The following is a 14,342-nucleotide window of genomic DNA, read 5'->3' on the forward strand; positions in this document are numbered from 1 at the left end:
AGTCCAGGCCAGCCAGGGCTACATAGTGAGACCCTGTCTCAAAAAAATGACAACAAATGCTGGTGAGAATGTGAGAAAAGAAGAATCAATCCTTACTCAAACAAAACAAAACAAAACAATCATTTCTAAAAGACTTGAAAATGGAGAGTGGACAAGCCATGCTTCGATTCCGGGATCAAATGTCGTGGTTATTTACCATAGAAAAATATTCATGAGGCATATATACCTAGACAAAGGGAGAGGATTGATTTAAAACAGGGAAAGCACAATCCAGGCCCACACTTATTACACACTATGTGGCCTCACAAACTGAATATAATATAGAGGCCTGCCTAGGCCTGAAATCCTAGCTACATGGGAGGCAAGACAGATACAAGTTCAAGGTCCGCTTTGGCTATGGCGTAGTTTCAATTGTACTAGCAGGTCCTTTTGCTAACAGACAGCATGTATTAAATATTTATATTAAACATCTTCTCTATAGTCAAATGTTGGAAACAATGCTGTGAGATTATGAGATAGCAGTGCAAGAGACAATAAAGCCTTGGACCATACATAGCAGGGAGATAGGAGAGACGAAAACTGAGTCATCAGGAACTGGAAAGCCTACACTCTGAGAAAGGAGAGAAAGGCAAACTCTGCCTAGACTCCAATCTGAAAAGACACTGGGGAGTGAAGGCAGCTGGCCGTCCATCTTCAGTCTCTGCAACGGGAGTGCCGTGTGAACAGACAGTGGGTCACTCTCCGTAAGTTCACCCAATGTCCAACTGCTCTAAGCCCATCAACAGAACTCACCTAGGTCTCCTCTCTGATACAGTGACATCCACGGCAGCAACTCTTGTCCCAAAGGACTAACAGAGATGATGAGAACTAGCTGGGAATGTAGGTCAGTTAGTAAAGTGCTCGCCTACCACGCTCAAAACCCTGGGTTCAATCCCCAGTACCACATAAATTCAGGAAGACAAGTAAGTTCAAAGCCATCCTTGGCTGCAGTGAGTTTGAGGACAGCCTGGGCTATCTGAGACCCTGTTTCAAAAGGGTCAAAAGAAAAAAAACAGAAGAAGTAAAAAGGGCTAGGGATCATATTTCTAGGCCTCACACACGCTAGGCAAATGCTCTACCACAGAACTACAGTACATAGTCCATGGACACTCCAGGACTGCGCAACTTCAAGTCAACCACTCCACTGACGGTGCTGCACTGAGGAAGACATGAGTTTGTTTCTCACTGACAGAAAAACCAGCCACAGTCTTCAGAGCAAAGACTTGGAAGTCTACACAGTAAAGGAAAGGAAGGGCGACTGAGGGCTGCGTCTGGTGGAGGGCAGGTCTCTAGGTGGAAGAGAAGCCCTACAGAGCTGGGCAGGGGAGCGAAGAGCAGTTCTGCTGGGTACTTGGGAACACTCAGCAGCCCCTGCCCCTGCCAAGGCAGCGAGGAGAAAATCTGTCTTTTTGCTCTTTTACTAGTTGGTGAAATACATAAAGCCAAAGGAAGCAGAAATAATGCATTGGGCGGAGGGGGATTTTTATGTATGGCTTGAAAATGAATGCTCAAAGTAGAAAACTGAAATCCTCAAAATTAAAGAAGATAGAAGGCAGAAGTCTGCCTCTTCATTCCTGGTGATCATAGGCCTCGTGCACAAAGGACTCATTCCACAGCCCCGGTTTCCAGAAAGCCCGCAGCACTGAAAGCGTGAAAGTGCAGACCAAGCACACCGCTTCTCTTGTGGGGCACAATCCTGAATTCAACCCCCAGGGTCTCCAAAGACCCTCAAGTCTTGCATCTGCTTTACAGATGTCCAAGCAGAGGGCCCTCCAGATGGCTTCGCAGGCACAGGCTCCTGCAGCGAAGCCTGAGGAGCCTGAGTTTGAGCCCAGGGTGAAAGAGAAGCACCAACTCCCACAATTTACCCTATGACCTCCACGTGTGCACCGTGGCGCATGTATGTGGCTACATTCAATAATCAATAAATAAATACAGAGATTGATATTAAAAAGTAAAAGAGGGAAGTGAGTAAAAGTAAACAGAAGCTGGGCAGCGGCGGCTCACGCCTTTCATCCCAGCACTCTGGGAGGCAGATCTCTGAGGCTGAGGCCAGCCTGGTCTAGAGTGCGTTCCAGGACAGCCAGGGTCACACAGAGAAACCCTATCTGAAAAAAGAAAGAGAGAGAGAAACGAAGGAAGGAAGGAAGGAAGGAAACCCAGATACACCTAGATACACAGAATCTGATAAAGAACTTTTACTAAATTCTGTTAGTTGGAAAAAAAAAATCAGGACGAGCCAGGCATAGTAGCACACACCTCTGATGCCAGCACTTGGGAATCCAAGGCAGGAGAAGCCCTATGAGTTTGACACCAACCTGGTCTGGTCTATACAGTCAATTCCAGCTATCCAGGGCTACTCAAAAAAGAGAGAGAGAAAGAAAGATAGATAGATAGATAGATAGATAGATAGATAGATAGATAGATAGATAGAGTTTTAGAAGGGCAAGGTGATTTAAACCTGCAGTCCCCAGCCCCTGTGTGGCTGAAGCAAGAGAATCACCTTGAATACAAGAGCAGCCTGGACTACATAGAAAGATCCTGCCTCAAAAATAAAATATTAGTAAAAATGTTTTGACAGTCCAAAGCACTGAAACACCATAGGTAGCAGAAACCAGGCTGGAAGCTTCCACGATGCCACAAGGTACTATGCGGGCTGCTGGGAGATGATGTCACCTGCACTCTTACCCAGCTATGGACATCATATACGACACTATTAAGATGCTGGGCAAGGGTCCACCAGCACAAAAATGGCATGACCGTCAAGGGCGTAATCAACCATGCACCAGGTGGATGGGATGCCCACCCCACAGGAGCTGCTGTAACCTGGTCAAAAGCCTGTGATGGGGAGGTCACAGGCCCGAGTGGAGAAGCCTCTGCTATGGACCTGCTAATGAACCTGGAAAACTGCCCTCAAGATATTTGTATTTGTACCCATAGACTGGCAGCTTTGGTCAATGAAACGTCTTTTGACAGAGGGCAGTAACGCATAACTGGTCAAGGTGCTGAGAAGGAGTGACCACTGAACGCTCAGCCCTAATTGGGACATTTACATCACTCCTTCCAAAGGTTCAAAGAACATGGCAGATGATGGAGCAGAAGAACGTTCTTACAGGAAGAAGGGGTGGAGTGATAGGAAACCCTGCCTTCTGGGCATGACATGGCCTTGAACTCACAGACTCACAGCAGCTAGGTTATTTGAACAAGACTGGGCCTGCCACCACTTCCTCATGGATCTGACCTACTCACAAGTCCCAGCCCTCCCTCAACTATAAGCAGCCAAGGGTTGTTAAAAGGCATTTCCTTCAGCAAAAAAAGCCCCTGAGCTTTTGCCCCTCCTACTTCATGGAAGGCTTACGCCTTTCCAGAGCTCACCTAAAGAGTGTTTATGCTGTTAACACAAAGGTGTACTGCCTTTCCTACAATGTATATTTCACCGCAGATTTCAATGGTGATGCTGACAGGTCTAAAGTTTATCTCCTTTATAAAATTAAAAAAAAAAGGATTCTTGTAAGCTACAGGAAATCCTCTCAGGTCAAATGGAATCCAGATAGGAATCCAGATAAGTACTTCCAATCAACAAGTTCCCCACCCATTGCCTATCTCAGAGGGTGGGATTCCTCCCCTCCCTCAACTACCCAATTGCTACATTCCTGCACCCAACACCAGCCGATTGGTGAGTTTTCACTTCTCCTTGACATAAACGCTTCCCACCATTCCCATCAACCTATATCCAAACCCTTCACCTAGGAGTTTCTCCCCTGGGTGAGACTTTCCCTCTACCAGCATGGTTTCTCTCTCGCCCCTTCTTGCACGTCATCCTAGTGACAGGTCAACCATGTCTGCCCGGGCAACTTTGCCCTTGGTCGCTGACCAGCACTGAGGAACTGCTGGAACAGAACGTACCAGTCTACCCCTTGATGAGTCACCGCCTCCTATTCTACCCAAGGGAAGTCCACTCACAGAGGCGTAGGGATGCCTTCCCTACACCTAACAATTGCTTTATGTGCTTCCAAGCTTACACGCCTCTGCAACCAAAGTTGGCCTCAATTTCCCTTAGGTAACAGATCCAAAACAGAACCTTTTTAATTACTGACAGCGATCAGATAAACGGAAGGAGGTTCCCTATGCTTAAACTTTTACCAACTAAGCCACCTGAGGCTTCTCTCTCTGCTTGCTCTCTTCAAAGTTTCAAATGTATACCTAAAAGGAATTTTCTCCCTAACCTACTGAACTTTGTCTTCTGTTCCAGCTTCCTATCAGGTCCAGATGTTTCCTACACCCAAGACAGCACCAAAGCAGCTACCCAGAGGTGCTCCAGTCTAACCTCCCACTGTGTCAAGCCTGACCTGCACCTCCCAGCCACAGGTTTTCTTTCAGATCCTGGACAGCAAATACAACAGCTTGCTCTTCCCAGACTCTGCCAACATTTCAGCCTTTTGGCCCCACTACTGCCTACCCAACGTCAGCAGGGAGTACCCAAAGATGATTGATTTCTTTACGCCTTATCCATTCATTATCAACAAAAGGCTGGAACAGTACGCTTCAGACCCCAGCCAGCCAGCTCTAGGTTCTCCAGCATTCCTTCGTCCCTATCTGCTGCAGGGCATGGCTGGCACACCCTGCTCTCTACCTGAACATTCCAGGGCTTCCCCTTCCCCATATAATCCAGAGATTTTGGTGCTCTGTTGTTTTGTTTTGCTCTCTCTCTCTCTCATGGAGGCCGAGAGCTGCTTCCAATGAACCTACATTTATATACTTTAAATTGTCTTGCATGAGAAGAGGTCCAATGTCCTCATTCCTGCCCCAACACCCATCATTTTTTTTTTAATTATAAGAAAAGGAAGGAATGTTAGTTCACAAACAATGCACTAGCCTAGGTTGCCTAGCAACTTATGATGTCATCATGTGCAGTGGCCATGTGTTCTCTTGACTTTGTCCTCTTTTCTCTCTGCCTCAGTTTCTCTCCCCTTTCCTGCTCTCTCTGACTTTCTCTCTCTATGGGCCCCACTACCCCCTCTTTCTCATCTCCTACATTCTCCCACTGTCTGTCTGTCTGTCTGTCTCTCTCCACTTCCATACAATAAATCTCTCCATTCCAGATCTGTTGTGTGTGGCATGTTTAAATATATTACTAAATCGGTAAGTTGCCCATGCCCACATGAATAATCTCCCACCCATGCTCCTGTAAGTAACTCAGTGGCAGAGCACCGGCCTAGCATGCACCTGACCCTAGGTTCTAGTCCTTGTACCATAACAGCTAAGTAAAAGTAAAGCCACGAGTCAGGTCTGCCCGCACACACCTGTGATCCCGGCACTCCCAGCATTTGGGAGGCAGAGGCAGGCAGGGTCTCTGAGCTCCAGGCCAGCCAAGCCTACACAGCGAGATGGTGACTCAAACAACCAAAACAACAGACAGACAGAACCAACTGGCTGCTGAGGGAGAACCAGTCCTGAAGGAGGTTAACAGCAGCTGAGCAGCCAAGCAGCAGTAAGCGCCTGCGGCACTCTCTTACAAAACTGAGGGACAAAGACTAGAGGGATGGTTTCTTGGGGAACGGCATGGCTGCTCCTCCAGAGGACCAGAGCTTGGTTCACATGGTGGCCCACAACCCCGAGTGAGTAACTTCAGTTCCAGGGACCTGATGCACTCTTCTGGACCTTGCAGGTATCAGACACACAAACACGCCCCCCAAAAAAAAACAAAAAACAAAACAAAACAAAAAACCACTTATACACATAAAATAAAAATTAATTTAAATAAAAAAAAGACAACAGCCATGTTTTAAAGTATATAACTATTCAGTCAAAATAACCTGTAAGGCCTGGACAATACCAACTGTGCAGTACAGGCACGTGGCTTGATGCTCAGCAGAGATTTCCAAAGAATGGCTGGCCAACGTAAACTTTAGAAAATCTTTACTAAGTCCAAGGCCACCCTGGACTACATAGTGAGAGCTTGTCTCAAATTAAAGAAAAAAATTTAAGGCTTTGTAGCATCTGATGGGGTTCCGGAAACGGGAAGAGCGAGAGTAGTGTAACAAGTAGTTGGACAGAAAACTTCAAAGACACAGAACAACTGTTTGGACAAAAGTTGGAATTTGACTCTGAGTGGGAATGATGACGGGATAGGCAACACCAAACACAGGAGAGCCTGACAGGGACAGAAATCTACGGAGATGATGACTAAAGTCACTGAGCGACCCTCAGGTTCAAGCTACTGATATCTCCTCCCCTCAAATCTCTGCCCAAAGTAGGGCTCTCACCTCACAACAGGACAGAGTCCTGAAAATGCACGGTAGCCACAGGAACACCAGCTTTTTTATTATTATTATTATTAGACCTGGCTTCCAAACAGAAATGCTCAAAGTAAACAGTATCTACTTTCCTTTCTATATTTAAGAATACACAGTTAGAGCCAGGCATACGCTTGTAATCCCAGCACTCAGGGAGGTGGAGGCAGGCAGATCTCTATGAATTCAAGGCCAGCGTGGTCTACAAAGTGAATCCAGGACAGCCAAGGCTACACAGAGAAACCCTGTCTCAGAAAACAAAAACAAAAACAAACAAAAAAACAAATGTCCTAAGTTGAACACCAGGTACACTTGAAATTTCCTATTAAATTATCTGCTGTTAGTTTGTTCTGAGATAGGGTCTGTGGTGGTTTAAACAAGAATGGGCCCCATAAGCTTACATATGTGAACATTTGGTCCCCAGTAACTGTTTGGGAAAGATTAGGACAAGTGGCTTTGTTGGAAGAGGTGTATCATTAGGGGCAGGATGAGAGGGTTTGGAAGCCATTCTCATTTTCCCTCTCCCTCTCCCTCCCTCCTTCCCTCCCTCCAATCCCTGTGTGTATGTGTCCATGTATGTCCCTCTCTGACTTCGTGTCTTGTGGTTATGTCTCAGAATGTAAGCTCTTAGCTACTGCTCTAGCACCATGCCTGCCTGCTGACTGCCAAGTTCCCCCCCGCCCCCTCCCCCACCCCCCTCCCCCACCCATGATGATCATGGACTCTAATCCTCTGAAACTGTAAGCCCCAAATAAATTCTAGAAGTTGCTTTGGTTACAGTGTCTTGTCACAGCAACAGAAAAGTGACTAAGACAGGGTCTCATTAAGGAGCCCTGGCTGGCCTTGAACTCAAGTGATCAGCCTCCCAGGTTCTGGGTTTTAAGGTATATGCCACCATATCCAACTCTGTGGGGTTTTTTTAAATTAATTAATTTTTATTTATGTGTGTGTGCCTGCCTGACTTTATGTACACTGCATGCACACAGATGTCCTCAGAGGCCAGAGGAGGGCAACCAATCCCCTGGGACTGAAGGCACAGCTGTGCAAAATGTGATCCTCTGGGAGATCAGTGCGTACTCTTAATCACTGAGCCATCTTTCCAACCTAAATGACTTACTATTGGAAAATTTCTCCTAGTGGATGGTAACACGCCTCTGATCCTAGCACTTGGAAAGTAGTGCTAGGAGGACCAGAAGGTCGAGGCTAGCCTCAGTTTTTAGCAGGCTCCAGGTCAGCACGGGCAAGAAGGGACGACCTCAAACAAACAGAATTCCTAGGAATCTAAGCCCCACTGCGGTTGTTCAGAGCTTGGGGCTCTTTCGGCATCTCCAGCCAAACTTCATGGGAAAGTGGCAGGAAGCCAGTAGGTGGCACAGGCCTTTTATCACAGCAAGCGGGAGGCAGAGGCACGTATATCTCTGAGTTGAGACAGGCATGATCTGTACTTGCAGAGGATATAGCAAGACTCCACCCCCAAAACAAAACAAACAAAGGAAGAAGGCAGAGTGAAGATGCCCACAGGCCTCCCAACTTCTAGAAGCAAGAGAAACCAGAGAGATGAAGTGAGGTACCCGACTGGATAAACCAGAGTTAACTGAGGGTCCGTGGCTGCTTTAAAACAAACTGGTAAAGGAGGTAAAACAGACTCACTCTTTTCGATGAGCTGGTCCTGAACTCCTGCCAAGGCACTTACTGCCTAAAAGAGAAGTCACTGGTTACCAGACAAGTGACCACAGACCCCGAGACACCAACCCACACAGGGAGGAAGGGAAAGTCCACATTCCTCAGTGAAGGGCCACCAATGGGCACGCCCTCCACCACTGCCACTTACAGCGGCCGAAGTGACCGAGGACTTGCTGAAGAGCCGCTCGGCCTCCTTGAACTTCCGGTTCCTCCGATCGTTTTTGCTATTGGAGTTTCTAAAAACAGAAGAAACGCTTGAAGCAAGCATCAAGCTACAACTTCAGCTCACACTGGGGTGCCTGGAGCAGATGCAAGGCACACTTGATTCTTCTTTTAAGCTGCAGATTATCATCGTGTTTGTGTATGACGGGAGCAGGGCAGGACACACCTGTGTACAACAGTATGTCTGCAGGGGTCAGAGGACAACAGCTCTCTCCTTTCAGGCTTTGCAGAACGCACCTTTACCTGCTTAGCCATCGAGCCAGCCCCACCATTTTTCCTTTCAGCAATTTCAATTCAGGAATGCCTCTGATCCGTGCAAACCTTTATGTTGAATGCCTCCAAACAGCAACACTTTCCATTTAGCAAGGTGAGATGATTTTAGCTGCTTTCTACCACGGTCACATTTATTCCTTCGCTTGTTTGTCTTAAGAAGCCCAGGAGGAGCTGGAGAGATGGCTCGGTGGTTAAGAGTACTGACTGCTCTTGTAGAGGACCGGGGTTCAATTGCCAGTGCCCACATGGCGGCTCACAACTGTCTGTAACTCCGGGTTCTGACGCCTTCACACAGACATACTTGCAGGCAAAACACCAATGCACATAAAGTAAAAATAAGTACATTTTTAGAAAAGGCAGCAGCTCAGGAGACCCAAGGACTCATGAGTGGCCTGAGAACACCAACCAGCTTGACCGCAGGAGCGGTGGCCTGGCTGCCCGACCCGGTCCCACTCCTAAGTTAGTATGCATTTATGCCACTGCTCACTGTCAAATGACTAGGGCAGGGGCTGACAAGATGGTAAAGGCACTAAGCATGTGCTGCAAAGATGGACAACCTGAATTCCATCCTCAGCCCACGGAGAGGAAGAACCGATCCCACAAAGCTGTCCTCTGGCCCACAGCCTGTGGCATGTGCATACCTCCCCACACACATCATAGGCACTCATAGGACAAACAACTTCTGCTTCTTTTTTGTTTTGGTGTTTTGAGACAGGGTCTCACTATGTAGTCTTGGCTGGCCTGAAACTAGATATGCAGACCAAACCTTGAACTCGAGGTAACCGCCTCTCCTCCTGAGTGCTAGGATTAAAGGCCTGTGCCACCTTGACCAGCAATTTTTTTTTTTCAACAAAAAATGACTATGAAAAATAACAGGGGGCTGGAGAGATGGCTCAGTGGTAAAGAGCACTGGCTGCTCTTCCAGAGGACCTGAGTTTAATTCCCAGCAACCACACGGTGATTCACAACCATCTGTAATGAGATCTGGTGGCCATTTCTGATGTGCATGAAAACAAGAGTATTCATATAATCATTACTTTAAAATAATAATAACAAGAACATGGAGGCTGGAGAGATGAGTCAGTGGTTAAGAGCACTGGCTGCTCTTCCAGAAGGACCCGGTTTGATTCTCAGCACCCACCTGCCAGCTCACCACTATCTGTAACTCCAGTCCCAAGGGATCAGGTGCTCTCTTCTGACTTCCAAGGGCACTTGGCCACATGTCGCACATAGACATATACACAGGCACAACACCCATACACATAAAATAAGTAAATAAACAAGTTTTAAGAAGCGACTATAGCCAAGCATGGTGGCACAGTCCTTTATTCCCAGCAAGAGGCAGTGGCGGGTGGAACTCTGTGAGTTCAAGGCCAGCCTCATCTGCAGACTAGCTAGAGCTATATAGTGAGACCCTGTGTCAAAAAAAAAAAAAAAAAAAAAAAAAAACCTCGGTGAGAACTGTATAGTCACAGTATCTAAAAGTATAACCTCATAAAAAGATACTTATTTTTTCCTTTTTGCTCTTTACTTAGTGTGCATGCATTTGTATACACTCACGTAAAAGGCAGAGACAACTGGCATCAATCAGTTCTCTCCAGCTACCACGTGGATCATGGGGATCGTGGGTCATGGAAACAGAACTCAGACCATGAGACGTGTCCACCAGCACCTTGACCCACTAAGCCATCTAGCCAGCATGAAGGACTAAACTATTACGGCAGAGCAGTCGCGGGACCGCCCGACATTACGTCACTCCATTAAGACAGAGGCATAGAACCAAGGGTTCACAACCTGGGGCTCAGACTGGGGGTTCAGCTCAGTGGCAGAGCACTTCTCTAGCATGCTCAACGCCTGCACCAAGGGAAAACAAAACAAAAACAAAAGATCTGAAACTGGGACCCTACAAGGCATAGTGGCACAGACTATTAATCCCAGCACTTGGGAGGCAGAAGTAAGTAGATATCTGTGAGTCAGAGGCCAGCATGGTCCCTGTAGAGAAATCCTGTCCACAAAAAAAAAAAAAAAAAGAGAAGAAAGAAAAGAAACGTCTTGCTCTTCCCAGGAGGTAACTGCCAACAGACCTAGGTAGGTGCAAAGGTTCCTGGTGTGGTCACCTAAATTTTCACGGGGGTGGGAGGAAACACAGGGGAACGGTTGTAAGGACAAAGGAGCAGCGTGAGGGAGATCTCTGGATGGTCTAGTTCTGCCTCTTTATGCACATCCTCATCAGGGGGCAGCTCTCTGGTGTGGGCCCTTGCTTTCTACCTTGTTGAGGCGGAGTCAATCCTATTATTCTGACAGCACTGCATATCAAGGGGTAGCAGGCCTGCAAGCTTCCGAGGAGGGAGTCTCCTGTACCCACCTCCCACCTCGATGTGCTAAAATTCCAGATGTTCGCTTTTAAAGAATTATACACATGTAGGTTTAATCTGGGGGGGGAGGGGCGCGGACGGGGATCATGTACCAATGGAATCTGATCCCCAGGAGCTGGAGTTACAGGTAGTTTTAAAGACACTTGACATGGGTGATAGGAATCAGACTCTTGTCCTCTGCCAAAGCAGTGTGTGCTCCTAACTGCTGAGCCATGTCTCCAGCTGCGCCTTTTTAACACAGTTCTGGGGAACTGAACTCGGATCACCAGGATTGCACATCAAGTACTCTGACCCAATGAGCCACGTCTCCCAGACCTAGTTTTACATCTTGTGGTTACACGCATACGATAACAGGCCCTACGTCTACACATACATTATTCTACTATCGGTCCTGGTTTTGATAATGTACTACAGCTACATGAGGCGTAACCATCAGCGAAAACTGTGTGAAGGACATGCACACAGCTTCCTATCCGAATCCCCAATTATTTCAAACAAAAAAACAAACAAATCTTAAGCATACATAGATGTTCTCATACATTAGAGAGAGCATGTATACACAGGAAATAAGCAACCCATTAGTACCTGGGAAAAATACTGATCATACACTCTTATCATCTCAGTTTTTCTACAGAGCTGAAACATTCTCACAAGTTTAGAATTTTTATAGAATCATTACCAAGTAAATAGTGATACAACAGGCATACAGCAAAATTCATAATTGGATATCATGGCTGATTAAAATGTGGAGGGCAGTTAAGTCACATGCTGTATTTCATTTTTACCTTCACCACGGGCCCTACTTTCCTTAGTCACAAATATGGGCTCTGTCCAAGGTTTCTCTGTGAGACAGTCAGAACACAAGTTCAAGCTCAGCCCTCATTCCACACACCGACTTTACCGTCTCCCTGCAGAGCGGACACCAAGAACAAATGTCGCAGGCTGTGTATTACAGTCCATACCTTCAAATCCAGCAACTGGGAGAAGGGTCTATGTGACCTGTGAATTTGAGGCCAGTCTGGTTTACATAGTGAGCCCCAGGCCGGCCAGGGATACATGGTAAGACCATATTTTAAAACATAAACGCTACAGATAGATATTAGTAGGGGATAAAACGAATCCTACTAGATTCTGACACTCACTTTTGATTGGTCAAATACCGATCCCAGCCTCGGATAATATTGCCATACATCTGAGTGTCTTCCAGGTAGCTTCCTTCAAAAGCATAGATCTGTCTCTCCAAGTTTGCAAGTGTTTCCTAAGTGATGAAAACAGGGACATGGAAAAGCAAACATTAAGCAAGAGCAAACTGAGATCCCGCTACAGACTTGTAAAGCCAAGCTTACCCACACTGAATCATCTCTGTGGAAGAGTGAGGGTGATGGACCCTTTTATAAATAGAATGGAACATGTAGTCCATCCTCACAAAAATGCACAGACATGCAAGACACTGCATCTACTTCAGAGGTAAAGCTAGTTATCACGAGCAGGGACGAGACGGAACGTGAGCTGTCTTCACTCTTACTCACTAAATGAGACTCTACCAAAGAAGGGTGAACAGCTTTTCAAAATCATCTTTCTACATCAACTGCTCCCTCCCTGCTCAGCTCTGGAAGGGCCGCCCGCAGCGGATGCCGGTTGCTATGGCAACCTGGAAGGGCAGCTTCAGGTGAGCTTTGCCTCCCGGATGCTCGTTGCAAAAGGCGGGAGCCCAGAGGGCTCAGCCACCAGGGTGCCGGCTGCTCCGGGTGCTCGTCACCACTCCAAATTCCCTAGACTGCGTCCCGCGTCTCCCGCCAGCCCCCTGCCTGGCATCCTCAAACACACCACACTCCCCGGCCATTGAAACGCGCCGCCCCTGGAATCCGCCGTGGGTACAGCCGACACGCTCCCGCATCTTCTTCAGGCCGGGGTCTAGCCGCCTCCTTCCCACCCACTGAGCCCGACCAAGAGAGTCGTCCCCGCCTCCTGCCGCTCGCCCTTCCCGCGCCCTCACTGCCCCGCCCCGCCCCGCTGAGCGCAGGCCGGGAACCGCGCCGCCGCAGGGAACCGCGCCGCGCCCGGCCGCCCAGAGCACCCGGACCCCGGCCGCCCGCCGCTGTAGTCCCCGGAGCGGCCTGCGAGGCCAGGCGAGGACGGCGCCCAGGCCTCGGCCACTCACCGCCAGCTCCTGCTTCCGCTTCACCAGCTCGGCCAGCTCCCGCCGGGTGTCTGGGATCTGCGGCGGCGCCGTCTTGTTGTGCATCGCCATGTTGGGCTCAAGCGGCGGCGGAGGCGGCGGCGCGCGAGCGGTAGGCGGACCCTGCGCACTACCGCCGCCGGCCGCCAGGGGGCGAGCCGCCGCTGCGCCTGCGCGCGGGCCTTCCGGGGAAGCTGGCCGGCTCGGCGCGCGAAAGCCGGCGTAGAGCAGCGCTGGTTTGTGTGGGACGGTTCGTGCTGTGGGCGTCTGAGCTTTCCAGACATCCACGGACGATCACTGCCTCCACAGCCCAGCTGCAGCACAAGCCCGTTAAGTATCCCATGTGCCTCGCCTTCAGATAACTTCCTTGCCTCAGGTGGAAAACTGGAGCCTGGAGAGAAGATTTCAAGCCCAACCCTTTCTTGTGCAGTTAGTGGCACAGCAATACCGAGGCAGTGGTTTGGCGGAGGGGAAGGATTATGAACGCATTAGCTTTTATCTTCAGGTCCAGAACTGTATCCCAGGCTGGTGTTGAGCAGAACACACAGACCTTGATTTTTTTTTTTTAATTTATTTTTCTTTTATATACATTGGTGTTTTGCCTGAATATATGAGGGGATCGGATCTCCTAGAACTGGGGTTACAGAAAATTATGAGCCATGTGGGTGCTGGGAACTGAACCCGGATCCTCTGGAAGGGCAGCCAGTGCTCTTAACCACTGAGCTATTTCTCCAGACCCACAGACCGTGATTTCACAGTCCTGCCTCTGCCTTTCCAGTGCTGGGATCGCAAGCGTTGAGCTACCGGTCCCATTATTTGGCGCTGGGGGTGGAAGTCAGGAGCGACTAAGCAAGCACCCTGCTAGTGGAGCCACACCCCCAGGGCAGCTCTGCATTTCGCCAGTGCTCTGCAACTTCAGTGAGTCTAGGTGGCATTCTGTCCCCCGTGTGTGGGTGGCCTTGAGTTTCTACGCTCTAGGTAGATATTGTTCATCAGGTCTGAGAAACCCAGTTTTCTTCAAACCCTCTTTCCTAAATTTTTCTCTCATAAACTTACCTCTTATGTTCCTCTCCAAAGGTACAAGCCTATAATCCTAGCAACCTGAGAGGTGGAGAAAAGAGAAGCAGGGAGGTCAAGGGAATGCATAGTATTTGGGCCAGCCTAGGCTACATTAAGACCCGGTTTCAAAAAAAAAAAAAAAAAAGGCAAGGGCTAGAGGTAGAACTCAGTTGGTAGAAAGTCTGCCTAAGCATGCAGGAATCCCAGATTTTGACCCCA

General features: G+C 48.3%; 1 protein-coding gene across 5 annotated transcripts in view; it reads right to left on the reverse strand.

Moving 5' to 3' along the window:
- The window catches only part of Meaf6 (MYST/Esa1 associated factor 6), a 29,252-nt gene extending 16,049 nt beyond the window's left edge, over positions 1-13,203 (reverse strand). For all 5 annotated transcript variants that reach the window (XR_002475931.2, XR_009590610.1, XM_021627037.2 and 2 more), the window contains exons 1-4: positions 13,047-13,203; positions 12,028-12,143; positions 8,164-8,251; positions 7,983-8,028 (exon numbers count right to left, since the gene is read on the reverse strand). Coding sequence is in view for 3 of the 5 variants with exons in the window: in XM_021627037.2 (XP_021482712.1) it covers positions 7,983-8,028; positions 8,164-8,251; positions 12,028-12,143; positions 13,047-13,136 (340 nt within the window). In the remaining 2 variants the exon portion in view is untranslated. The remainder of the gene's footprint in view (positions 1-7,982; positions 8,029-8,163; positions 8,252-12,027; positions 12,144-13,046) is intronic.
- Between the last annotated feature and the right edge of the window lie 1,139 nt (positions 13,204-14,342).

Source organism: Meriones unguiculatus, chromosome 3 (genome assembly GCF_030254825.1).
Source record: "Meriones unguiculatus strain TT.TT164.6M chromosome 3, Bangor_MerUng_6.1, whole genome shotgun sequence".
NCBI classification, from domain to species: domain Eukaryota; kingdom Metazoa; phylum Chordata; class Mammalia; order Rodentia; family Muridae; genus Meriones; species Meriones unguiculatus.